Genomic DNA, 27971 nt, shown 5'->3' on the forward strand with positions numbered 1-27971 from the left:
GAAAACTGTCTTCCATGAGGAATATAATAAAGGCCAGTATTTGAAGCTGGACCAATTAAGCCGCTGTTTCTTTCATGAAAATATCTATTTCTATGCTCCTGAAAAATGAGTTACAGTGACACCAAATGGCATGGTAGTTCCAGAATAAGGAAATGGTTTCATATTAGAATCTAACATGCTCTTTACTTTTAAAAAGGAACAGGCAAATAATCAAACCCAAATCAGCAGCAAGTAATTTAAGTGGAAGTAATCTTGAAGTTGATTCATTTTTGGTCATATTATTCTAGCTGTTTCGTGACTGGTTATTCAAATACCAGCAAACATGATTCCATGACTCACATTCAACCTGTACTTTTACTGTCGCTTCTGCTTCCTTAGGGAGACATATACTGCTTCATCGGATTCTCTACCCATGGGGGGAAGGATCTGGCCAGCTTTTGAGACAGCTCATCTGTAATAGGCCACCCCCAGACTTTAAAGAAAGGAGCCAGGTCATGGCCCACTTGCGGCGATAACTTTTCTACCCACAGATTCATCTTGGATTCATTGTCTTCTGGGATTTGCGTCATTTTTCGGTACTCAGCAAAGATGTGCATGTAGGGTTCCCATCCAAATGTCTCCTGCACCTGACAATTAGATATGTATTCAGTCTCTTTTCTAAGCACTTCAGAATCACTTACATGAGCAAACTGCACATGTGGCCTTTCAAAGGACAGATCTACAGTACAAACCTATTTCATACCATTTCAACCATCATAGCTCCACCCCCCTTAAGAATCTTGGGAACTGTAGTTTGTTGAGAATTCTCTGGTAGTGATTCTTAGCCCATTGTTACAGAATTAAAATTTTCAGGGTTTCTTAGGAAGAAGGAATAACTGTTAACCCAGTGTAAGTCTATACAGAAAACATACCCTATGCAGTGGCAGCCCAAGATTTCAGTGCAGCTGAAGCAGAGCACCAAATCCACCCACCTCATGTCAACCCTTTTCACTTGCCAGATGTCGCCCCCCCCCACCAGAAAAAACCACCTGCACACACATGTATACACACATAAGAACATGAGAACAGCCCCACTGGATCAGGCTCAAGGCCCATCTAGTCCAGCATCCAGTTTCACACAGTGGCCCACCAGATGCCTTCAAGAAGCCCACAGGCTGGCCCCCTCTCCTGCCAGTGCTCCCCTGCAACTAGTATGTAGCAGCATCTTGCCTCTGAGGCTGGAGTTCACCTATAGCCACCAGACTAGAAGCCTTTGATAGACCTGACCTCTTCGACTTTGTCTAAGCCCCTTTTAAAGCCATCCAAGCTAGTGGCCATCACCACATCCTGTGGCAGAGAATTCCATAAGTTACATCCTACAGAGAAATCCATAAATTGCATCCTGCGCCTCTTCCTCTACTGTGATAGCAATAGCCTTCACCATGTACACCCTACTCCACCTTCTCCCTTGTACACTGCTGGACTGGTGATGAAAAGGGGGAGGAAACAAATGAGGACAGGACAACAGAGCATCTCCAGTACTTCACTGCTCTTTTCTCACTTCATCTTCCACTACCATTCATAATCAATGCAGCAGGAAGGGAGGGCATGCATGTGTGGCAGAAATGGACTGGACCAGGTAATGGACTAGACCAGCCAACAAAACACTGTTTTGGAGTGGCTCTTTGCTCACTGGTGGCTGTACCACCTCTCAGCAAAGAACTGCTCAGACAGTGGGGGTGGTAGATGGAGGTAAGTGGGTGGCACGGGACACTTTGTCACACCCCATCAGTGCCCCAGTAATCCACCACCTGAGGCAACATTACCTCACTTAATGGAAGGACCATCCCTGTCAAATGCCATCAGAGCTTCACCCTTATGAATGACCACCTCATTTCCCTTTTCAAAGCTGTGTCCCCCCCCCCTTAGCTTTTAGTGTTTCCACATGTGACACTCAGAAGAAAACCTTTTTACCTTCACTCCCTCACTTGTGAATTATGTCAATATGTTATAGAAAGAAACAGAAGAGGATCTTCCTTAATTCAAATGCACACTCCACTCTGTGGAGCTCTTGTTTGGGAATCTTTCCTAGCATCAGATATGAAAACACCATCAACCATAGGAATCTTGTCAATCTACCTCTAGTAGGCAATTTCTCCGATAGTTTTCTCTTTCAAAATAGCTTTCTGTATGTACTGTACCTAGCTGAAACTATGGACTGCAGTATCTTCCTTTTGCAACATTATAAACATACATATTCATCAGTTGATGACTGGATAAAGTGATGTGTGAAAAAGCCATCACAGCTCATATTAGAAACAGGTATGGTCTTCCATATCAATCCCAAGTCTAACACAATGCTTTGCAGGAGAAACAGTTCAAACATTCAGCTTTGAAGCATAAAGCAATGAGATAGCATGTGATGAACCTTCATGCATAAAGAAGCTTTAAAATCACCAGATCTACTATGGATTAGAAATTGAGACAATTTCAGGAAAAAGTTTCTGATGCACCCATAGATTGACGAAGGTCTAAAAGGGTGTTGCATCTGAAAATCACAAGTGTATATGAACTTTGGCAGGAAGATCTGAAATTGCTTTTAAATACAGGCACTGGCCAACATCCTGACTTACCATGCATGGATGCTTCTAATAAAATAGAATGTGTGATGTGCTAGAATGCGCTATGCGTAGTGCTAGACTCCATGCTTCTGAAGCAAGAACATGATGATTTTCACAGCACAATCTCTTTTTGACTCATGGAGACATAATGTCCCTGAGGGCTATATCGACCCCCACCCCCAAGATGTGTTTTTGCTGCCAAAAAGTGCTTCCCACACAAAGGGAAAGTGTCAAAAATCATCGTAGTCTTGTGGAAGAGAGCCCTTGCTTCAGAAGTGCAGAAGCTAGCACTGCGTTTATGTTTTTGTTAGAAGCACAAGTACAGTTTTGGTCAGGATGCCAGACACTTTGTGCCCTTGATTCGCTTTCAAGTCAAGGTGAAATTTCAAGGTCATTCCAGGGACCTGATTACAGACCAATAAATGTGCAATTTGTTGTGGAGGGATTTAGATGTTTTTCTTAGCAGCAGTACTTTTGCTGCTGGAAAATTCCATTGCCCCAGTAACTAAACCCCAATATTTTGCTGATGCAATTTATAAATTGCCATATCAGTGAGTGTAATATCAGATAGTTCATGTAACATTTTAAAAGTTCTATTTTATTATTGTCTCTGCAGTCCGAATGCTTAAGAGAAAAACTTGAGTAGCATGAACATGCTTCTTTAAGCAAACAGATGTGTTTATCTGTGTATTAGAGTATGCAGGATCACAGCTTAATTTTGGATTATCTTCATTTTGTGACTTCACTCTAGGTGTCAAGTCTGCCAATTAATGAAACTAAATACTTTTTGTCAGGCTGCTGCTCTAAGTGCACTTACTTGGAAGTAAATCCTGTAGTTATCAATTGCACTTAGTTCTGAGTAATCATATTTAGAATTATTTATCTATTGTCTATGTAAACTGCTATGAGAACTTTGAAAAGGTATATATAAATATACTTAGTAGTAGTAGTAGAATTGGAAGAACAATATGCCTTTTTTGCATGTTACCTGTAAATAGGGTTCTAGTGCTGTAAACATCTCAAAATCCTTCAACTGCGCTCCATTTTGAATATAATCCTCAATCCTCCTCTTTCTGAGTTCCAGAGAAAGCTCCTCATGTGCCCTTTCTCTTGGGACATTGAACACGGTCTCATTTACATAAACAGACCACAGATTGCAGGTGGCTTCAGTGGTATGGGGTGGGAAATCCCATCCACTTTGCTGCTGATTGTGACCCAGCTCATGGATGGGGCCCCAGAGCCCATTGGCATGTATGGACTTCACATCTGTCATCTCGTGCACTGAATCCAAGTGAAGCATGATTGGGTAGCCAGAATGCATCCAACCTAAGGATGAAGTTGGGAAAGAAGAAACATAAAACAGGCCCATACTTACAAATGGAAGTCCATGGAATCAGCTATAGATTAAACATGATGAAAAGAGTTTGATCCATAAGTATCAACTGAAGTGCAGGACCACTCCGGAAAGAAATGTCGGTCAGAGTTCTCTGAAGGCAGTGAAAACACCAGTGGTTTTATGTTCAAGTGATTGTGCTGGGAATGTTTATGCAGCTGTGTATGAGATGACGGGCTGCCTCATTTCCATACCCGGGATCTCCAGTTAAACGGAACTCAGATGGTAAGCACCTGCCTACTAATGACAGATTCGCTGTCAGCAGTAGCAGATAATACTAGGCTAGATGGCCCCAAGGTCTGACTAAGTATAAGGCAGCTTCATATGTTTATAATCTAGTCCTTATTAAATGTATATTTGCTATAATCTCTTCCTGTAGGATGGTGAGAGAAGCTAAAGATTCCCCATATTCCAACAATACTCCTTGTTTACATAAATAGATCAACTGATCATTACACTTAAGATGGGGCAGCCACTGATGGCAGTTCCCTGTCTAGTTCTTCCATGCCATGCATTTCCCTTACTCCTATTCCCTGTCATTTGGCGCCACTGGGGAGAGGGACATGAGGGAAACACACAGATAGATGTGCCTAAAGATTATGGGGAGAGTTTGGGTTATGCTGGGTTGTGCACATAGAATTCTTAGTGAGAGACTAAGAAAGCAAAGTCTATCATCAAAAGAAGAACATAGCTTATACCAAGGAGAAACCAGTTTGGATAGCATCATGCTTCCTGAAATGGCTGTTTACAGTGACTTTAAGTCACTCTCTAATGCAGATTTGGTGACAACAGGCATAATTCAAGGGAGAATGATGCAAAGACAACAAGTGGCTGACAGCAAATTGAAAGAAAAACAGGCTTTATTCCTTGTTCAGTGGCGGTGGGGGGCAGGGAGTTGTGTATACATCTGTGTAGTGATTTTAAAAAACTGAATTGAACTAGCTGGGCAGCTCCAGAATTCAAAGCAATTGAACCCATGCTCAAAATATTGAATCCTCAATTCACAGTTATATTCATTAGAAGAATGGCACAGGGAATGATCAGTCACTTCTGAACCTACCAAAGGTTGATCACCGTGTTAATTTAAATTTATAATCTAATAGAAATAAATATCAACGTAGCTGGATTAATCTGTTTGTCTTTTACAGCTGAAATATTTCATTAATCTTACTTAACTTGACATCTTGCTTGTTATGTCAGTTATATTTCCTTCCCTAAGTATTATATTCAGATTTTTTCCAAAGATTATATATTATAATCATTTATCTGTTTATTTTATGTTAGTTATTTAAACCATTGCGATTTACTCATTTAAGGATAGTAATAATATTTTAAACCTACCCTCTTGGTCTGGTTTATGACTCAGAGGGTTTGGGGAATGGCTGGCATTCTGGCCAACAATAAACACAGACAGAACCTAGAGGAGAGGAAAATCCAATATTAATTCATGGGGTCTTCACCTTCCAACAGAGTGGAAAATTTGATCTAGAACTGCTATTTCCAGTAGAAGCCCCATGTAAAGCATAACATCAAGTGAGTGTCAGCAAAATAAAAGAAAAACAGGTTTTATTGCTTCTTTGGTGGAAGGGCGGAAGGTATGGATACATCTGTGTAGTTATAAAAGAAACTAAATTGGACTAGCTGTGCAGCTCCAGAATTCAGGTTGCCACAGGGGCAACACTGCAGATACTAGAAAACTAGTTTAACCGTTATTGCCTCTCGTTAGGAAGAGTCGGCAACTATAGTATAACTTGGTTAGTACTTACCAACTGATATTTGAACATCTGCCACAATCCTCTCTGGCCTGGGAAAAATAGCAGGGATGGATGATAACTTGGCCACTGCTTTCATCATCTTATCCCAGTTGGTGAGCAAAATCTGTGGGTTCTCTATATTGCGCACGTCATCTGCAGGAACTGTCAAGATGATGTTCTCCGTTTCGAGCTCAGCCCAAGGAGCAGGATAGTGACGGATGGTATTCTTCCAAGCAGATGTGCTGGTTTCACCTAACACAGTAATAAAAATAGAGCATTTTATTTTATGTATCTATTTTAAAGTACTGTATATTGTTTTATTTCCCCTCATTTCAGTTCTGGATAACAGCAAGTAATGACATGCCAATTCATAAAAATACTACTAATAAAATCAAAAATACTAATAATAAAATCATTAAAAATCATAAAATCATAAAATCATTATGAGCCCCTGGTGGCGCAGTGGTAAAACTGCTGCCCTGTAACCAGAAGGTTACAAGTTCGATCCTGACCAGGGGCTCAAGGTTGACTCAGCCTTCCATCCTTCCGAGGTCGGTAAAATGAGTACCCAGAATGTTGGGGGCAATATGCTAAAATCATTGTAAACCGCTTAGAGAGCTCCGGCTATAAAGCGGTATATAAATGTAAGTGCTATTGCTATTGCTATTGCTATTAAATAAATACTAGGCAGGCAACATCCAGACTATTTAGTCATCACTAAGCACTACATAATTTAATGAGAAGTTAGTCATGACTTAGTTGGATTTGAGGATCAAATGTCAAGATTCGAGAAGGAGTTGTGTGAAAATGATGAAAAATTAGTCTCTAAGTTGTATAAGTTGTTGCTTTTGGAGGAGACAAGAGATGAAGTGGTTAAAACGACTATGATAAAATGGGCTCAAGATGTGGGTCATAATACTGTATAGATATGGCTGCTTGGGAAAAATTATGGAAAACTGATTTAAAGTTCGCTGCATGTTATACTTTAAAAGAAAATTATTATAAGATGATGTATAGGTGGTTTTTGACACCGAAAAAATCAGCATTAATGTATAAAAATGTTTCAAACAAATGTTGGAAATGTGGACAATGTGAAGGAACTTTCTTTCCTTTCCCTTACCAGGATCGCTGTTAGAGTGTTGGACCACATTGAATGTGTGTACTTAAGTCTGGGGACCAGGGATAGACTGGGACTTCTGTTGGTGTACCGATCACCACGCTGCTCAACAGAGTCTCTAACTGAGCTGACGGACTTGGTCTCGGACTAGGTGTTGGAGTCCCCGAGGCTTGTGGTGCTGGGGGACTTCAATGTTCACTTTGGGACCAATTTGTCCGGGGCGGCTCAGGAGTTCATAGCGGCCATGATGACTGTGGGCCTATCCCAGGTGGTCTCAGGGCCGACGCACATTGCTGGTCGAACACTTGATTTGGTCTTTCACTCTGATCAGGGTGGTGTTCCGTGGGTGGAAAATCCTGTGATTTCCCCATTGTCATGGACGGACCACCATCTGGTTAAGGTTGGACTCACAATCACTTCCCACCTCTGCAGGGGTGAGGGACCTATTAGGATGATCTGCGCAAGAAGGTTATTGGATCCAATAGGATTTCAAGAAGCCTTGGAGGGATTTAGTTTTGGCTCTGCTGGTGATCCTGTTGATGCCCTGGTGGAGAATTGGAACAGCAAACTCACTGGGGCAGTAGACATGATTTCTCCTAAGCATCCTCTCTGACCCGCTTCAAATCTGGCCTCTTGGTATACGGAAGAACTACGGGGGCTGAAGCGGTGAGGAAGAAGACTGGAGCGCAAGTGGAGAAAGACTCGACTTGAATCCGACAGATTGCAACATAAAGCTCTTTTGAAGATCTATGCTCAGGCAATACAGGCGGCAAAGAAGCTATTCTTTTCTGCCCATATTGCATCCGCAAATTCACGTCCGGCGGAATTGTGCAGGGTTGTGAGAGGGCTAGTGAGTGCCCCTCCTCCCTTGAATCAGAATCTTGAACCATTGATTACCCGCTGTGATGTGTTTAATGAATTCTTCGTGGGGGGAAATCTCTCGTATTCGGGCCGACTTAGACTCGCGCTCTATGTGCTCTAATGCGCTCTATGTGGGGCTGCCCTTGTATGTCGTCCGGAAACTACACTTGGTCCAGAATGGGGCAGCCAGGTTGGTCTCTGGTTCATCTCAGAGAGACCATATAACTCCTGTATTGAAGGAGCTACACTGGCTGCCGATATGTTTCTGGACAAAATACAAGGTGCTGGTTATAACCTATAAAGCCCTAAACAGTTTGGGCCCTGGGTATTTAAGAGAACGCCTTCTTCAGCATGAACCCCACCGCCCACTGAGATCAGCTGGAGAGGTCCGTCTGCATTTGCCACTGGCTCGTCTGGTGGCCACTCAGGGATGGGCCTTCTCTGCTGCTGCCCCGAGGCTTTGGAATGTGCTCCCTAGTGAAATAAGAGCCTCCCCATCTCTGACAGCTTTTTAAAAGTCTTAAAAAACACATTTCTTCACCCAAGCTTTTAATTAATGTTGTTTTAATGGTTTTAATGCTGTTTTAAAATATTATTTTAAAAAATTTAAATTGTTGTAATGTGTGTCCCCCCCCCCCATTTTTTGTCTTAAAGAATGTTTTACTTTGTTTTTATTCTGTTGTAAACCGCCCAGAGACGTAAGTTTTGGGCGGTATAAAAATGTATGTATGTATGTATGTATGTATGTATGTATGTATGAATGAATGAATGAATGAATGAATGAATGAATGAATGAATGAATAAATAAATAAATAAATAAATAAATAAATAAATAAAGAAAGTGGTGGTCATGCAAGAAGGCAAAGGCCTTTTGGGATATGATATATAATGAGTTGAAGAAAAAAATTTAAATGACATTTCCTAAGAGGCCAGAATCCTTCCTGATGGGAATAACTCAAGGAGAGTTCTCCAGAAGAAATTTAACATTTTTAATGTATGTAACCACGGCATCTAGAATAGTATATGCGCAGAAATGGAAAGACAATAAAATGCCCTCAAAAGAAGACTGGTTGATAAAAAATTAATATGCTGAGATGGCAAAACTTACAGCACTTATAACGGATGAAAATTTGGAATGTTTCAAAAAAGATTGGAAACCATTTTTACTTTACTTAAAGAACTATTTTTCTAATATGGACCTTTCAGCGGGGTTTGAAATATAGTAACAGCAGCAGGTTGGGTAAAATCAAGTAGCAATGTGGAGTATGTATGTTTTGAATTATTATAGCAATGGTTTATATTTATAGTTAACGTGAACCACGCAGACAGGTAAGCGGGAAGTCAATATTTACTTAATCAAATAAATGAATGTAGTTGGATTGTAAAGTTGTAAATTTTATTGTAAAGCTAATACAATTTTAAAATGCAAAAAAAGGAGAAGTTAGTCATGACTTAAGTCCCATTGATTTTAATGGTACTTATGCTGGGATTTTGCCAGGGACATTGTCCAGTTCTTTGTGTAGAGCATGCTTGTCTATGTTTGAATGTGTCTTTGTACTCGCTTGTGGGGTGGAGTCACAGTATGTTTGTCTGCTCCTCACTTGCTGACTTAAATTCAAACTAAGAGGTTCTCCCTCTCTCTGCAGAAGAAACTGTAGTCTGTTGTTTTCTTAGCCTATGCTTTAGTTAGTAATAAATATCAAACTCTTCTTTCTCAGTTGAAGTTACTTCCTGTACAATTGCTTATAGAGGATAAGTAATTTCTCTACAATAACTTGGACATAGTCTGGATGTTGCCCGTAGACTGCAGAAAATACAGATAATATCTATTAATAGTATTTGCACACAGTAACAGAAAAAAGGCAAATGCGGGCTGTGTGAATGGCATCAGGCAAGACCCAAAAGAGTCTTGCTGTATTCTCAGAAAACCATTGGTACCTAGACTACTATCAAGGAAGGTAAGGAAATGCCCATAGATGCCTAGCCTTCTGCCCTGGAAGAAGACTCTGCTTATTCATTGTATGTATGTGGGGGACAAGCTACACTTGTTCAGTAATGAAGGTATGGCTCTCTGTATGAGCTCAGAAATATTCTTCATTATAAAATATTGCTTAATTTTAAAAAGAAGGGTCATGGCCACAGATGGGAAGGGTTGACATGGTGTTGGCATGGTTAACGGATGAGGATTAGAGGACTACAAAACCAGCACCAACACTATCAACAGAAAATCTTTTTTTATTTATACTACTAGGCAAGAAAGGGGTCCTACCAGCTTCCCAACCTTCCCACATTTGAATTCAAACAAACTTTTGAATTAACAAAACACTTCCTTATTTTTGTTTCTTTTGTCTTCTTACCATTCTTGAAGTAAGGAGCCTGGACAGCCCCTTTTACAGTGACAGAGATATGGCCCACTGAAGACTTCTCTGGCACAATGACATACAAGAGACCACCCCATAAGCTGGAGACTTCCATTCTCGGTGTCTTAACTTCAATTTTTCTTATTACTATTGGAGCACGCTTCAACTCTTCAGCATTGCTGAGGTCATCCGAATGACAACCAATCTGTACCTGGAGAAAGAAAGCTTGATGCTGCAAACAAAATTTCACTATAAAAGGCAGTGGATCCTTGAGCACTACATGACATGCAAGAGAATCTCATGTTGATACTGTTGTGTTTGATGGAAGGATTAAAGAACCAAACAGAGTTCCAGAGTCATGTGCCAAATTTAATAGAAGATATATTCATCAATAAGGACTTCACTTCACTATGGTGTGGGAGACTCCAAAAACTTTTTAAATGGGCAAATATTCACCTTACCCTTCACCTAAGAGGTTCTTGGTAGTAACTTTACCTATTGCACAACATTTTGTCTGCCTTCTAATGAAATCTGTGCACAATTGCGCAAGAGCATTCTTGTGCAAATGCAGCTGCATGTTTGACAGTTATATAACAGCCACATAATAGCACTGTATTTCATTCAGGCACAGTAAATGAACTGTAAATGTGCACAATATAGATTTTGAAACTGGAAATATTGGATAAAAGTGGTCTGGGTGGAAGGAACTGATGGAGTTGATTTTTGCGGGCCAGTCTTCCATATAGAGAGAAGTCTCTATGAAAAGACCAATGCTTTCTGGAGCAACTGATGAGTACACCCCCTATGCTGATATTTATATTCTTTCCCACTTTCAAGTGGGATACTCAGAAATATTATACAAACCAGTATTAGTCATCATGTCCACCCAACTTATTCTAACCAGATTCTGAACCTAAGGTTTCAAACTGGGTTCTGGTGGTGGTCTATTCTGAAAGCTCCAGTCTGAATAAGCCAGGATTGGCTGGTCCACATATTACAACTGATCTTGGTTTGTTTCTAACCACAATCAAAAGTACAATGCTTTCAAGCATTATCCTTGAAAAGTGTACGATTGGGGGGACACTCCTAAGGCACACAAGACAGTGTGTGAAGCCAAGGTATAGTCTTGGCTCTGCGTGATGTTTGAACCTAAATAACATCGGAAGCTATAAAACAGATCTATATAAAGAAAAAGGGTGGGGGTTATCAAATCATAAGGTTAGAAAGCCAAGCAAAGACTCATTCAGTCCAAGCATCATGTATCCAAGACAAGAACAAAGCAGTGTTAACCCACACAGTTAAGTTATTACAGATTAGCCCTCATCCTCCAAATGTTAGTGTTCTACAGAGAGGAAGCAGAAGGTTGTAAGATGTAGCAGCATGCCAGGGTGCTTTGATGGCAAGAAATGAAGTTGTCAGCCCAATCCCCAAATCATCAGTGAAATGGCAGGCTGCAGTCACACATTAAATTTTGGTTAGAGGAAAGTAAGGGAGAACATAATAACAGTGCAGATATTTGTAAGCCAAGCATTCTATGGTAAAAGGAATACAAATTCAGTTATTTGTAATTCAACAGGCATTTTGGTAGGTCAGTTAGTACCTGTAATTTGGCACTGATGACAGAAGATGGAAACAGCAAGGTGGTGGTTTTCCCTGGAGGAACATAAAGGCCAGTACTTCTCCATGCTTCAGCTCCTATAAGAGGGCAAACCAGTTGAAGAAAAAAGCTAAAAACAGTCAGAGACGTATGTCAAATTTAAACAGCCAATTCTATTTAATTCCCTTTCTGATTATTTTCTTCAAATAATTTCCTGCCAGGGCAGACCTCAAAACCTTATGTTACATTGAGATTTTATTGGGGTATTTGCATCAACTTCCTGCAATAACTCTTTAGCAATGGAAGAGTCCATTTATTTGACTCTTAACCCCACCATATCTCCAGCAGCATCCTTGGGTGGCTCTTGTACAACCCAATATAATGCATGTTTAGTCAAAAGTAAATCCCATTATGTTCTATGATATTTACTCCTAGGGAAGCATGTGTTCAATTATTGCAGCCTTTGTATTTGCTAGGCTTTCTTATAGTTCATAGTTCTTCTCGTTTCTACTTATATCACCATCTTCTGCAAAGAGTATATCTCAGCATTGTCCATTTGAACATATTCAAATATATGCAGATGTTAAATGGTCCAATGTCTAAGGCTGATTGTAAAGAGAATTCCTAAATATATAGTCAAAAGATCCTTGCAAGAGGAAGCTCCACTAAAGACAGTGGCGTATCGGGGGGAAACGGCGCCCAGGGCAAGCTCTGGCCCTGAAATGGTGCCCCCCTGGCCCCCACATACCTGTGAGGGCACGGCGGTGCCTCCCAGGCGGCAGATCGCCGGCGGTGGCGGCAATTCGGCGGTGGCAGGTCGCCCGCCGAGTGCAGCGGGTGTGCGGCGGCAATTTGGCAGCGACGGGCGGCAGCGGCGGGTCGCCCGCTGAGTGCGGCAGTGGCTGGTGGCTGGCAGCGAGCTGTATCGCGGCCCGAGCAGCGGTGGCGGCGGATCGCCCGCCAAGGAGTGCAGGCAGAGCAACGCCGAGCCTGCCTTCTGGCCCGGCGTCACTTCCCATTTCACAGAATGAACTGCGCAGGCGCACCTGCGCAGTTGGGAAGCGACGCCAGGCCAGAAGGCAGGCTCGGCGTCGCTCTGCCTGCACTCCTCGGCGGGCGATCTGCCACTGCTCGAGCCACGCTACAGCCCATCGCCGCCAGCCACCAGCCACCGCCGCACTCGGCGGGCGACCCGCCACCGCCCGCCGCCACCAAATCGCTGCACGCACGCCGCCACACTCGGCGGGCGATCCAGGGGTGGTGGTGGGGAGGCCACTTTTTGGCACCCCCCAACGTGACCCGCTGGGGTGGCACACAGGGCACGTGCCCTGCCTGCCCCCCTATCGTTATACCCCTGACTAAAGATACAATGGCACCCTATAAACCCATGATCAAAAGGGATATAATGAATGGTAGCCAGAAGTCCTGTTCAGGTGTTATAAACCTGTGGAAACTGAGCCCAGGTACAGCATCCACAGAATCATGCCAACAAGCCTTGTCCCCCATGCTGAAGCACTCTTTGAACATGCCCACTCTCCCACAACTCTCAAAAGATAATATAGCATTTGTATTCAGGGAGATATGCTTCCCATGACTGAGAACCCTAGGGCCAAATGTTCTAAATATAAAAATCAGCACATTTTTACTGTTCAACATGCTTCATGCACACACTCTCACCAGACTTTATAACAGCTCCATGGACTAGTCCCAATTTATCATTCTCATATTACAGGTGGGGATTGTCTGAAAGAACACTGGCTTGTATAAGGCCACCAATTGAATGCATTGCTGAAATGAGATTTGAACAAAGACTTTCCAGCAAGATCTCAGTTAACAAGTTCATCAGTTAATAAAAGCCAATAGATTGAACCGGTAGAGATCTAGGGATCTAATTAGCTGAACTAAGAAAAACAAATGTTTCCTACCATCATTCCTTCCGTTGATACGAATAGTTTGAGGTGGTGATACAGGATAATCCGTTGCAAGATGTTGATTCAGCTTGGGTACTAACTTCTGGAACTCTGAGAAATTGTTGTAGAGCTCTGAAGACAGGCTAATCAGAAGTGCTTCTGGTGAATTGGATTGGATGGGCTTGCTTGCACTGATATCAGGAATCCCACTGAGCTGAATTATCTCCATCAGAACTTGGTGAATGGAAGAAAAGGAAGGGCAGCTGGCAAATGGAAGCTGTACGCATGCATCAGAATCTTGTCCTAGCTTCTTAACCCACGTGGAATATGGTGGCATAAGAGACTGTTTGTTCTGAATGTGTTGCTGGAATTGGAAGAGCGCTTGCCGGAAGTGATAGCATGAAGCAACATCTCTGGCCTTTCCAGCTGGGTAGGTTTGATTAGGTGAGTTGATGTCTGTCCCAAGGACTGAAATTCCAAATGTGTTAAGTATCTTGTTTCCTGGATACTCAGCATTAGTGTTATTATTCTCTTGAACCCATGACCAGGCTTGTCCTCCAATCAGGAGGCCACCTCCTTCAGAGACGAACTCATGGATTTTTTCCACCTCTCTGTCACTGTAGGTCATGCAACAATAGACACTTAGGCCATCCTTAAGATCTGTTAGCTCACTTGGGATCTTTGCCTGATCTAACATGGAGTAAAGCTCCTGGAGGTTATCTCCTATGCCAACCTTTCCTCCCTTTCCAGAACTAAGCCAGTGGATGGCATTGAGAACAAACTCTTTCATGGATGGCGTAGTAAATTGGTTTTCATGAGAAGCTACAACAATGCGTCCTCTGCCATAGTGGGCAGCTGCAAGAAATGACTGTTGAGAATCATCCATGCCAACTGGAAATGCCAAGGTTCCATGGATTAGCAAAGGAGAAGGGACACCATCTTGTATATTGAATTCAGTCACTCCATTCAGAAGGGCGTTTAAATCACTCTGAATATCTAATCCATGCCTGGGGGGAGAAAGCCAAGACTAATATCACACTTGATAATACCTACAGCAGTCCAGCATATTCTTGCCCTTGGCAGACTAGGGCTTCAACATGTTTCTGGTCAAGGTATACACTTTTAAATACAACAAGCTGAAGTTCTGTTACTATGCAGTTTCGTGATGAAATTCATTACTTCACTTATTCAGTGGCAAACTGCTTACAACTCTAGTCCCCAAGTATAGAGTGAAATCCAGAATAATACAGTCATTTCCAGGGAGAAGTGTAATGACCTTTGAAGTATAATGGCTTTGTTGGCCATGCATATACCACACTGATATATGCATAGCCAACAATGTGCAAGGAAAATCTCAGTCTCTCTCTCTCTCTCAGCCAACCTGGTAGAGAAGTTTTGACTCCAAGTTGTCACTAAACAAGGCAGTGGCAACTACGAACAGACCTCTACTGGTTATCCTGGTGGTGGATATATATGTATATGTAATACATATATACTCTTAATTACCCTGGACCCAAGCCATTAAGAGCTTGATAGGTAATAACCAGCACCTTATATTTTGCTCAGAAACTTAGCAGCAGCCAATATAGTTCTTTTAAAATTGGTGCAATACAATATCTTCAGGTTATGCCAGAGACTAGTCTGGCTGTTGAATTCTGAACCAATTGCAGTTTCTGGACTATGTACAAAGGCATTAGATATGCAAATCTCAGAAGATGGAAATGTCACTGGAGTGCAATGGCTGTGAAACATGATGAGGTTTTCCCTTCTGGCACAATGAGCTGATCTTGACCAGCTAATCTTGACCAGCTCCCTTAAATGAGGCGGGGGTCATGTGAATGGTGGCAAATGTGTATGTGGTAAATTTATTTATTATATAAAATATTTGTAATCTGCCCCTTCAGTGCAATACTGGAGTTTTGTGAGTTTGGGGCAGCTCACAAAGATATATTTTTATGTAGCAGCATGACCCATAAGTGCGGGCCCTTACACTGCCCCACATTTGGGCTTTTAAAATTATTGAGCAGTTATCTAGTTATATGTATAACCCAGCAGCACGTTGTATTCAAACCTTCATTAAACTGAAGTACAAACCACCACTGTGTGAGAGAAATCAGAGATCTATGAGACATCTCCCCACCTTAGGAACATAGGAAGCTGTCATATATTGAGTCAGACCATTGGTCTGTCTAGCTCAGTATTGTCTTCACAGACTGGCAGTGGCTTCTCCAAGGCTGCAGGCAGGAATCTCTCTCAGCCCTATCTTGGAGAAACCAGGGAGGGAACTTGGAACCTAGAAGCTCTTCTCAGAGCAGTTCCATCCCCTGAGGGGAATATCTTATAGTGCTCACACTTTTAGTCTCCCTTTCATATGCAACCAGGGCAGACCCTGCTTAGCTATGGGGACAAGTCATGCTTGCTACCACAAGACCAGCTCCTCTCCTTATCATACCTTGAATATGTGGGTGCCACTAGACAGTGGTATAGGACGAGTTGACTATTTCACTGCTCCCTGATATGGATGCATAGGCAACCTCTGGTTCTGAATGACTTTGGACAAATATACACCACAGTCAAGTCCACACTGATATGTGAGACTTAAGAATATGTTTTCTTTTTGCATGGTGTAAGTTAAGACAAAGACAGTTAAAGTCGGTGTCTTAACTTACACTTTCACTTTCCATGTTTTTTTGGTAAATCTGTAGTACATAAGTAGTCCTCTTTGATACTAGAATTTATTTTACTTTCTTCTTACATCTCACATATTATTCAGTCTTCTTGTCCAAAATGTTAATTTGCTACTTTCAGTTCTCTTGTTTGATTGAGCTCCTTCCTTCATCAACGTATCCTGAATGTTTTGCCTAGTACAATTGATTGTTCTTCTATTTGTATTCTCCTCAATCTTTCAAGTTTTACATAAGAACAGCCCTGCTGGATCAGGCCCAAGGCCCATCTTGTCCAGCATCCTGTTTCACACAGTGGCCCATCAGATGCTGCTGGAAGCCTACAGGCAGGAGTTGAGGGCATGCCCTCCCTCCTGCTGTCACTCCTCTGCAACTGGTACTCAGAGGCATTCTGCCTCTGAGGCTGGAGGTGGCCTATAGCCCTCCAACTAGTAGCCGATGATAGACCTCTCCTCCATGAAGTTATCCAAACACCTCTTAAAGCCATCCAGGTTGTTGGCTGTCACCACATCTTGTGGCAGAGAATTCCACAAGTTGATTACGCATTGTGTGAAAAAATACTTCTGTTTGTTGGTCGTAGATTTCCTGGCAATCAGTTTCATGAGACAACCCCTGGTTCTAGTGTTATGTGAGAAGAATTTCTCTCTATCCACTTTCTCCACACCATGCATGATTTTATAAACCTCTATCATGTCTCCCTGCAGTCGTCTTTTTTCTACACTAAATAGCCCCATGTGTTGTAGCTTTGCCTCATAAGAAAGGTACTCTAGGTGCTTTGAAACAGCTGGTCATATTTGCTTCTTAGTTCCTTTTATTTTTTAGGATTAGATGGTTCTGCCCTCTTTTAAAAGTTGTCTTTTAGTCATTTAGTCAATGACTATTTCTCTCCTCTGTTTCCTCTTTCTATTGGGTTCCACCGGGGTCAGTTATTGGTTCCCTTTTCTTCAGTCTTTATACTCTTCCTCTTGGCAAACTGATTTCTTCTTTTGTCTTGTCATATTTACACTTATAATATCCAGCTGTAACTTTCTGTTTCTTCCTTCTCTCCTCGCTATTTCCACATAAGAAAACAATAATTTCGTTGGGTCAGGTCCAAGGCCTCTCTAGTCCAGCATCTGGTTTCTCACCGAAGCCCACCAGAGGCCTCTAGGAAGCCCACAAGCAAGAGATGAAGGCATGCTCTATACCCTGCTGTTGCTCCCTGGAACTAGTATTCAGAGGCATCCTGCCTCTGCACCTGGAGGTAGCATATAGTCATGAAGCGAAATAACCATTGCTAGACTTGTTTTCCAAGAATTTGTCTAACCCACCTTTAAAGCCATCCAAGCTGGTGGCCATCACCACACCCTATAATATCTTACATGTCTATTTCTGGTGGGTATCAGAATTTAGAGTTGGATTGAAAATTCTAAAAAAATAATTTTCAGCCAAACATTTTTTAGTGGGGGTGCTAAAGGCAGGAACTTCCTTTCTTGTTTTACGTTTCAGGGCAGAGGTATACTGTATACAGCCCAGAGATGCAGGTTTGGGGAGGTATATAAATATGTGAAATAAATAAATATGTTGCTGGGGGGTGGGGGGTGGGGAGAGGACTCAACAGACATTTCCCCTGGCTCCTCTGTGCTGGTGGTTGCAATGTTAATTTCCCCAGAATGATGCTACATCATGATGTAGCATTGTTCTTGGGTAATTGGGAGAAACTAAAATGGCAGCTATAAACTGGGAGAAGCTGGGAAAAACTGGGAGGGGTGCGCCTATGAGTTTTAACTCTTAAAATTCACCTGAAAATAGCCAAAATTGCCTCTCATTTTCACCATCTCTGAATAGTGTTGTGATTTTATCTCAAGCTTGTGTCAGTACATTAACTGACATTTTTTATTATTATTAATAATAATAATAATAATAATAATTAATTAATGTAAACTGCTTTGTGTGAAATATTTTCAGGAAAGTAGTGTATAAATATTTTAAATAAAAGTCAATAAAAATTATCTCAAACTTAATATGCTAAAGACATGCTGCATTTATTATGGCCTGGTTCAGACGTAACAGGAAACCAGAGATCTCTTCACCTCTAGTTTCCCAGCCTGAACATCTGAATTTGGGAAACTGAGTTTGTAGGGGAAAGTGACCTGTGGTTTCCAGAGTGGAGTTTTGCCACCACAAATTCCATTTCTGCAGTGCCAGCATTACAACTGAATGCTGGCATTGTAGTTTGACTCCCTACAGAAGCAAAGTTGAGGGAGGAAGCTCCTCCCTCACTCTAGCATGATTGGCTGTGCAGGCTGTCCCTTCTGTTAAGAAGGAAGCCTACATAGCCAGATCCCCATCTCTCCGCAGTCTCACCGATTGCAGAGAGACTGCTTTCCCCAGTGTCCAAACACAGACAGGAAAGCAGGGGGAGGGGGTGCAGAACCGCGGGTCCATTGGACCACGGTTCCGTGTTATGTCTGAACTGGAGTGTGTGTCCTTTTAACTCTCTCCATCAGCCAGCCTATCTTTCTCTGTTGGCAACATAACTCCCATCTTCTCAGCAAGTTAACAATCTGGGTTCTTGCCTTGTTTTTATCCTTCTCTTTCTTTCTCTGTTCATGTCATTATCCTAGCTAAAGCTTCTCAGTTTTCTCCCTATATTATTCCTAAAATGTATCCTTTTAGGAATATCTTTAGTAAAATCCCTTTAGGATTCTACTAAAACTCTTATTTTATTTAATTATTTATTTTATAATACAAATTAATAAATTTGTATACCGCTGACTACCAAAGTCTCTAGGCAGTTTACAACATAAAACAAACCAAGAATTTAACAATTGAAACATATTTAAAAATCTAATTAAAATATCCATTAAAACACAACAAATAACTAAAAAGTCTGGCGAGAGATGTGCCTTTAGTTGTTTTCTAAAAGCCAACAGGGATGGATCAGCTCTAATCTCAGCAGCAAGTGCATTCCACAGTTCTGGGACAACTACAGAGAAGGCATACCTCTGAGTCATCACCAGACGAGCTGGTGGCACCCTCAGACGAACCTCCCCTGAAGATCGTAATAGGCAGGGTTCATAATAAAGAAGGCGTTTTCTTAAATACCGTGGGCCCCAAGCCATTAAGGGCTTTATAGGTAATAACCAGCAGTTTGTATTTTGCCCAGAAACCTATTGGTAGCCAGTGTAGATTTTTTTTTTAGAACTGGAGTAATATGGTCTCTATTACTGCACCAATTGCAGCTTCCAGACTACATACAAAGGCAGCCTCACATAGAGTGCATTGCAGTAGTCAAGCCTGGAGCAAGGGTATAGCGCCCACTGGACAAAGAGGGACAAATGTTCCTGGGCCCAGACGGTCAGGGAACCCTCAGGGGGCCCCCAAGCAGGTCATCCCTGCCCTGCCCTCACCTTTGGCCAAGCGGCGGTGGCCACTGTGGCTAGCCTGCTTCTTCGCTGGCCTCTCTGGCTGAACTGTGTGGCTGCCGCCCCTGCCCCGCCACCACTATTTCTGTTGGCCTGGTGGGGAGATTAGCAGGGTGGCAGTGGGGGCAGGCACTGTGGCTGGCATCTCCACCGGCCTCACCACCTGAACTGCACTCCTGCCCATGATGTCAGGCGTGCAGTTCGGGCGGTGAGGCTGGTGGAGAGGTCAGCAGGCCAGCCACAGCACCCGCCGCCACCACCGCATGACTCCCCCCCCCCATGCTAACACAAATAGCGGTGGGGCAGGGGCAATGGCAGGGAGATTTTGTTGCCCCATCCCTTTCATCTGACACAGGGGGCATGGCTTAGGGGTCTGGGTGCATGGGTGCTTTGTGCGCAATGGGGGCACCCCCTGGCCTGGAGGTTACCAGCACTCACACCACTGTCTTAAGGTCACTCACTCCCAGGAAAGGGTGCAGTTGGTGAACCAGCTGAAGCTGCTAGAAAGCATTCCTGGCCACCACCTCCAACTGAGATATCAGAGAGAGGGTTGGGTCCAGAAGTACTCCAAAACTCTTTCACTCTGATCAGGGTGGCGTTCCGTGGGTGGGGAATCCTGTGATTTCCCCATTGTCATGGACAGACCACCATCTGGTTAAGGTTGGACTCACAATCACTTCCCACCTCTGCAGGGGTGAGGTACCTATTAGGATGATCTGCCCGAGAAGGTTATTGGATCCAATAGGATTTCAAGAAGCCTTGGAGGGATTTAGTGTTGGCTCTGCTGGTGATCCTGTTGATGCCCTGGTGGAGAATTGGAACAGCAAACTCACTGGGGCAGTAGACATGATTGCTCCAAAGCGTCCTCTCTGACCCGCTTCAAAATTGGCCCCTTGGTATACGGAAGAACTATGGGGGCTGAAGTAGTGAGGAAGGACTGGAGCACAAGTGGAGAAAGACTCGGCTTGAATCCGACAGATTGCAACATAGAGCTCTTTTGAAGATCTCTGCTCAGGCAATACAGGCGGCAAAGAAGCTATTCTTTTCTGCCCGTATTGCATCCGCAGATTCACGTCCGGCGGAATTGTGCAGGGTTGTGAGAGGGCTAGTATATGCCCCTCCTCCCTTAAATCAGAATCTTGAACCATTGATTACCCGCTGTGATGTGTTTAATGAATTCTTTGTGGGGGAAATCTCTCGTATTTGGGCCGACTTAGACTCCGTCTCCACAATTACTTCAGTGTCTAATGGGGAGGTGTCCAGCAACTCCTTTTGTGTGATTAGGTTGGATCAGTTCCAGTTTGTGACTCCTGAGGATGTGGACAAGCTGATTGGAATGGTGTGGCCTACCACCTATTCTCTTGACCCTTGTCCGACATGGCTTATATCATCTGGCAGGGGAGTTGTAGAAGGCCTGGAAGAGATTATAAATGCGTCTCTGAGGGAAGGTAGGATGCCTCCTTGTCTTAAGGAGGCAATTATTAGACCACTTCTAAAGAAGCCTACCCTAGATCCCTCTGACATGAACAACTACGGGCCTGTCTCCAACCTTCCGTGGCTGGGCAAGGTAATTGAGAGGGTGGTGGCCTCCCAGCTCCAGATAGTCTTGGAGGAAACTGATTATGTTGACCCATTTCAAATTGGCTTTCAGGCTGCCTATGGGGTGGAGACTACCTTGGTTGGCCTGATGGATGATCTCCAATTGAGAATGGACAGAGGAAGTGTGACTCTGTTGGTCTTGTTGGACCTCTCGGCAGCTTTTGATACTATTGACCATAGTATCCTTCTGGTGTGTCTGAGGAAGTTGGTAGTTGGAGGCACTGCTTTGCGGTGGTTCCGCTCCTACCTCTTGGGCAGGTTCCAGATGGTGTCCCTTGGAGACTGCTGTTCTTCAAAATCTGAACTCTTGTATGGTGTGCCTCAGGTCTCCATATTGTCTCTGATGTTGTTTAACATCTTCATGAAACTGCTGGGAGAGATCATCAGGAGATTTTGTGCAGAGTGCTATCAGTATGCTGATGACACCCAAATCTATTTCTCCATGTCAGCATCATCGGGAGAGGGCATTACCTCCCTAAATGCCAGCCTGGAGGTGGTTATGGGCTGGATGAGGGATAACAAACTGAGACTGAATCCAGATAAGATGGAGGTACTCATTCTGTGGAGTCAGATCTCGAGAGACAATTTTGATCTGCCTGTTTTGTATGGGGGTCACACTTCCCAAGAAGGAACAGGTACACAGTCTAGGGGTGCTTCTGGATCTGAGCCTCTCCCTGGTGTTCCAGGTTGAGGTGGTGGTCAGAAGTGCCTTCTATCAACTTCGGCTGATACGCCAGCTGCATCTGTTTCTTGAGGTGAACGACCTCAAAACAGTGGTACATCTGCTGATAACCTCCATACTGGATTACTGCAATGTGCTCTATGTGGGGCTGCCATTGTATGTAGTCTGGAAACTACAGTTGGTCCAGAATGCGGCAGCCAGGTTGGTCTCTGGGTAATCGAGGAGAGACCATATAACTCCTGTATTATTTATTATTATTATTATTATTATTATTCAATTTCTATCCCACCCTTCCAAAAATGGCTCAGGGCGGTTTACACCAAGAAATAACAAACAAATAAATAAGATGGAACCCTGTCCCCAAAGGGCTCACATTCTAAAAAGAAACATAAGATAGACCCCCAGCAACAGTCACTGGAAGTACTGTGCTGGGGGTGGACAGGGCCAATTACTCTCCCGCTGCTAAATAAAGAGAATCGCCACGGTAAAAGGTGCCTCTTTGCCCAGTTAGCAGGGGTATTGACGAGCTACACTGGCTGCCGATATGTTTCCAGGCAAAATACAAAGTTTTTGTTATAACCTATTAAGCCCTAAATGACTTGGGCCCTGGGTATTTAAGAGAATGTCTTCTTCGTCATGAACCCCACCGCCCACTGAGATCAGCTGGAGATGTTTGTCTGCATTTGCCACTGGCTCGTCTGGTGGCCACTCAGGGACGGGCCTTCTCCACTGCTGCCCCGAGGCTTTGGAATGCGCTCCCTAGTGAAATAAGAGCCTCCCCATCTCTGACAGCTTTTTAAAAGTCTTTAAAAACACATCTCTTCACCCAGGCTTTTAATTAATATTGTTTTAATGGTTTTAATGCTGTTTTAAAAATTTTTAAATTCTTGCTGTGTTTCAAATTTTTCATTTTTGTTTTAACTAACATTTTACTTTTTTTTTCTATTGTAAACTGCCCAGAGATGTAAGTTTTGGGTGGTATAAAAATATGTTAATAAATAAATAAATAAATAAATCTCCCTGCTTGATAATATAAGCCATGTCGGACAAGGGTCAAGAGGGCAGGTGGTAGGAAGCAGTTCCAAGCAGCTTGTTCACGTCCTCAGGAAACTGATCCAATATAACTACACAAGAGGAGTTACCGGATACCCCCACTAAAGCCTCTGCACCAACAATGGAATCCAGGTCAGCTTGAATACAATAGATTGTGTCTTATTTAGTCTCTCATTCTATTATGAGTTTATTTTAAACTCATATTTTGCTTAGTGCTCTTCTTGTCGCTCAGTTAACTTCTGATCCCAACTCTTCTGTTCAGTTAATTTTTCTTTGTGTTTTAAATAGGTCTAGTCACTGTGCACATTAAGTTGTAAGCACATACAATTATTCACATGTTATGTTCAATGCACGTACAGCAGTATGCACTCTACATTTTCATTTGCAGTCCCTGGGTTCCCATTTTAGACGAACACATGTTCAGTCGGTGTCTGTCTGACACGGACACATGTTCAGTCGGTGTCTGTCTGACACGGACACATGTTCAGTCGGTGTCTGACGGCAGCCCTCTGTCAATTTAAAGGACCCAAGGGGGCTACAGCGCAACTTGAAAGATAGCCCCAATGGCGTCGCACAACAGGGCTGCTGCAGAATGACTTAAAACTGCTTCTAGGCAGCTGCACAGAATAATAGAAAGCCACTCTTTCCATTGTTTCCAATGTCAGGAGCACTGCACAACTACCTGGAAGCAGTTTCAGCTTGTCATTCTGCAGCAGCCCCATCATGCTACATGGTCAGACTGCCTTTAACATGGCACAGCAGCCCAAGCGGGCTCCTAACACCAGTGAACAGCTGCCCATCTTGTCAGACACTCATACAAAAGCATGTATGCATATACAAACACTTACATACTGTATGCATATAATGTCATGTGAATGGCCCTCCTGTAACACCTCTATTTGTTTTGCTTCAGAGGCTCCCTCTAGTGGGTTGTTTGTTTTTTGTGTTGGAGTTCCAGTGCATCACCTTTTGCACCAACTATCCTAATGACCACTAGGGGCATTGGGAGTAGAGATGGTGAGTAAGGGTCTCCCTAACTGTTCTGCCTGTCTCTACTCTATGACCCCTGAACTGACTCCATATTTCCTGTGCTGAGTCAGAATCCCTTCCTTTCCTCTTAGAGAACAGATGGAAACATCTCCCTGCTACCTATTCATTATGTAGTTCTATAGATTAGGATTAGATCTTTCCTATCCAAAGTGCACTTCACCAATAAATACTTATTGTTTAGTTCTACAAGAATCTCCATGTGTCTTCTCTAAATAGCTGCAACAACTAAACTCTGCAAACTACTCTAACTGGAGTGGGTAGTTTCTTTAGTGCTCTGTTTAACAGGGGGATAAAAATTACAACCCCCAACATTTTGATATTGTTTAAACTTCTCAACTTTATGCCCTTTCTTTATCTTTTCCCTTCTTATATCTTTTCATTGCTTTCTCTGTATTCTCCTCCTCCTCAGTATTTCCATTCATCAAACTCTAGTTGTCTTATTAAATCTCCACTCCCTTGCCATTTATAATCTCCATACTTTCTTTCTCATAGCCCCTTATCTGTGGAGTTATCTTGATATATGACCTGTCTCCTCTTAGTATTGTTATAGGAAAGTATTAAACACTCATCTGTTCTTTCTTGCATTTTCTATTTGTTTCTATTTCACTTCTTTATTCTCCTACTCACAGTTTCATTATTGCATAGGTTTTACTTTACTTGTTTTTTTGCTTTATTTTAGTTTCACCCAGCTAGTGCAAAATTTCCTTTTCTCTCAATTCCCATCTCCTTATGGTTCAAGATTTTGAGGGTCAGAATCACAGTGCCAACACAATTCTGCAAGAATAATGACTCTGGAAATAATAGCCACACAACTGTGTTATACCATTTTTTGACTGTTGTGGAAGAGCGCTCTTGTGCAACTGAGTCAGCATTGTGTGTATCTGAACTATGTAGCAGCGTGGGTGGTTCGATACCGCCCACCTACCAATGTGCGGTATGCGGGCCACTGCTCTGCATTTATTGTATGCATGTGAGAATCGTGTGTGTGTGTGTGTGTGTTTGTGCATGTGCACAGGCAGGGAGCACATGCGTGTTTGTGACTATATAGGATAAATGGTGTTGAGTGGGTACCTGTATTCATGTGTGTATGTGTGAGAGAAGTTGCTGCATGAATTGTGTGTGTGTGTGTGTGTGTGTGTGTGTGTGTGTTCCATATGTGAGAGAAGTGCTGGTGTGTGTGTGTGGGAGGGTGTTATGAGGGAAAGGGGAGGAGAGTCTGTGCACATGCATGCAAAATAGGTGTGTGTGTGTGTGTGTGTGTGTGTGTGTGTGTGTGTGTGTGAGAGAGAGAGAGAGAGAGAGAGAGAGAGAGAGAGAGAGAGAGAGAGAGAGATGCTGCTGCTGCCACTGCCGCCACTACATATGTTTTGTGTGAGGTGTTCCATGTGTGTGATGGCAGTGCTAAAGCTGTGGTCAGCAACATGCCAAGCTTTAACAAGACATATACTTGCAAAGACTAAACTTTTCATCTGATAGCAAATCTTTTACAAAGCTTCTTTTAACCTTCATAATGTAATGCTGATAAAAACCAATTGTGAGGAAATTTAGGACCAACAAAAGGAAGTACATAATTAATCTATGGAATTCTCTGCCAGGGGATGCGACAATGGCCACAAGCTTGGATGGCCTTAAAAGGGACTTAAACAAATTCATGGAGGACAGGTCTATCAGTGGCTACTAGTCTGAGGGCTATAGGCCACCTCCAGCCTCAGAGGCAAGATGGCTCTAAATATCAGTTGCAGGGAAGTAACAGCAGGAGAGAGGGTATGACCTTGGTTCTTGCCTGTTGGCTTCTCAGGGGCATCTGGTGGCCCACTGTGGAAATCTCCCTCTACCTCGATGCCTGGTCTACTTCACAAAAAAACCTTTGCTGAAGGCTTCTTGCCAAGCCGCAGCTCTCCTTCCATCATAGGAAGGCTGGTCAGCTAGCATGCCCCCTGTCAGCTAGCATGTCCCTTGTTCCCCCAGCCAAAGGCGTTGTGCATTAAGGTTTTGTGTGCTAAGCAAGAGTTTAGAAAGAGGGGCAAGCTAGCTAGCGAAAGAAGTGAGAAAGGCTTTTAGAGAGGGGACCTGCAATAGAACAGTCAAGGCACAAAGCTGTAGCATCTCAGGGGGCAGGCTTTGGCCATTTCAATATAACCTGTTGCCAGTGCTGGGTCAAGGGGTTGTGGCACCCTTGGCCAATTTTGCTTTGCCCCCACCCTTTTATTCTTTTTCTTTGTACTTCCTATGCACTTGGGGCACATTTTTGCATTTGAAGAATCTCACTTCACCTGTTTGGTCAAGGGGAAAAGGGTCAGTAACTTCAAATAAAAAGTTTGAAAGAGGCCAGGAGGCCAAGCTATGAGAGGAAATCCTGACTCTTCGAGTCACAGCTCAGTCCACTCCCTCATGCACTACCTGGAGGGCTTCTACGATGCAACACCAACACATGTGTGTCTGTCTTCTCTGCAAGGAGAGCTTGTCTTGTGGTTGCAAGCATGATTTGTCCCCTTAGCTAAGCAGGGTCTGCCCTGGATACATATGAATGGGAGACTAGAAGTGTGAGCACTGTAAGATATTCCCCTCAGGGGATGAAGCCGCTCTGGGAAGAGCAGAAGGTTTCAAGTTCCCTCTCTGGCTTCTTCAAGTCAAGATAGGGCTGAGAGAGATTCCTGCCTGCAATCGTGGAAGAGCTGCTGCCAGTCTGTGAAGACAATACTGAGCTAGATAGACCAATGGTCTTACTTAGTATATGGCAGCTTCCTGTGTTCCATGTGACATCACTCACTTGCACACACTGGGCAGGCACTCTGCCTGCTCTGGCCAGGTGGGGGAGTGACTCGGGCTGCTCCACCTCCTGCTCTGTCTCGCCCCCTGCCCCCAGCCAGGCTCAGCGAGCCAAGCTCACTACACCCGCCATGGCGGCAGCAGCAGGCGGCCACCGGGCTGGCCCCACTCGGCCCTCAGCCCCCAGCTGGCGGCTCCACAGCAAGAGGACATTGGGCAGCTTGCCCCTAAACTGACTGCACCCCTGGCCACTTTGGCCACTGCCTTTTGCTGACTTCTGAGGATGATCTGTTACCTTCTGTCTCAATCGAAAGCTCAGCCTGTATATTTATGCAAACTAAACGCTACGAGGACACACTGTCAGACTCAGTGACTATTTTTCCAAAGAAAACCAGAATCGGAGGCATGTGGCAGTCCTCTGGAACTTCTCACCGGTCGGGAAAGTGGGGCAACTGGAACAGCAATACAAATAAGAGGTTTCCTCTTTCCAAGGAGAAAAATGAAAAGACTATACTTACTGAGTGATGAGTGGAATTCTTGGCATCTCTTTGGACACTGGGAAAATCCCATTTTCTCCCACATTGCCAGTGAAGTACACACCAGCCACGCTAGTCACCCTGTTGCCAGGAAACGCAAGCAGCACTTTCTCCGTTCCATACTGAGTTGCCCAGTTCCAAGCCTGCCCTCCAATGAGCAGACCCCCACCACTCTTGACAAATTTCACAAGGTCGTCGGCATGTGTCTCGTCATAGGCATCTGTGCAATACACCCCTAGCGAAGTTCCAAGAGTTGCGCCTGTCTGCACTTTCACCCCACTACTGAGGAGCATCTGAGAGAGAGGATCCAAGCTGCTATGGACCCCCACCTGGGCTGCCATGGAGGGCTTGAGCCACTGCACAGCATTTTTAATGAACGGCAGGAGTTGGGGACTGTTCAGAATGTTTTCATGTGGGACAACTACCATCCGGCCCTTCCCATACTGGGACGAGGCAATTAGTACTTGCCCATTAGTACTCACAAGCACCGGGAAAGCATTATCTCCTATGAGCAAAAGCTCTCCAGGATAGAACCCTCCAGTCAAGTCAAAAGAGTGAACCCCTTTCACAAGGGATGCATAAGACTTTCTGGGATCCAT

General features: G+C 43.5%; 1 protein-coding gene across 1 annotated transcript; it reads right to left on the minus strand.

The window, feature by feature from the left end:
* Positions 1-75: 75 nt before the first annotated feature.
* On the minus strand, positions 76-27971 carry LOC128327166 (TRPM8 channel-associated factor 2-like). The gene is made up of 7 exons (XM_053255524.1): positions 27355-27971; positions 13608-14599; positions 11686-11780; positions 10083-10296; positions 5760-5999; positions 3589-3926; positions 76-626 (listed from the first exon to the last, which is right to left on the minus strand). Exons 1-7 carry the CDS (start codon positions 27969-27971, stop codon positions 375-377), a joined length of 2748 nt encoding a protein of 915 aa, XP_053111499.1. The 3' UTR covers positions 76-374.

Source organism: Hemicordylus capensis, chromosome 5 (assembly GCF_027244095.1).
Source record: "Hemicordylus capensis ecotype Gifberg chromosome 5, rHemCap1.1.pri, whole genome shotgun sequence".
NCBI lineage: Eukaryota > Metazoa > Chordata > Lepidosauria > Squamata > Cordylidae > Hemicordylus > Hemicordylus capensis.

Excerpts from the sequence above, each read along its gene's own strand:
- LOC128327166 (XM_053255524.1), bottom strand. The coding sequence starts at position 27,971 with ATGGATCCCAGAAAGTCTTATGCATCCCTTGTGAAAGGGGTTCACTCT. Across the intron at positions 14,600-27,354 it reads AGAATTCCACTCATCACTCA|GCATGGATTAGATATTCAGA; the intron begins GTAAGTATAGTC and ends TTCTCCCCCCAG. Across the intron at positions 11,781-13,607 it reads TATCAACGGAAGGAATGATG|GAGCTGAAGCATGGAGAAGT; the intron begins GTAGGAAACATT and ends GCCCTCTTATAG.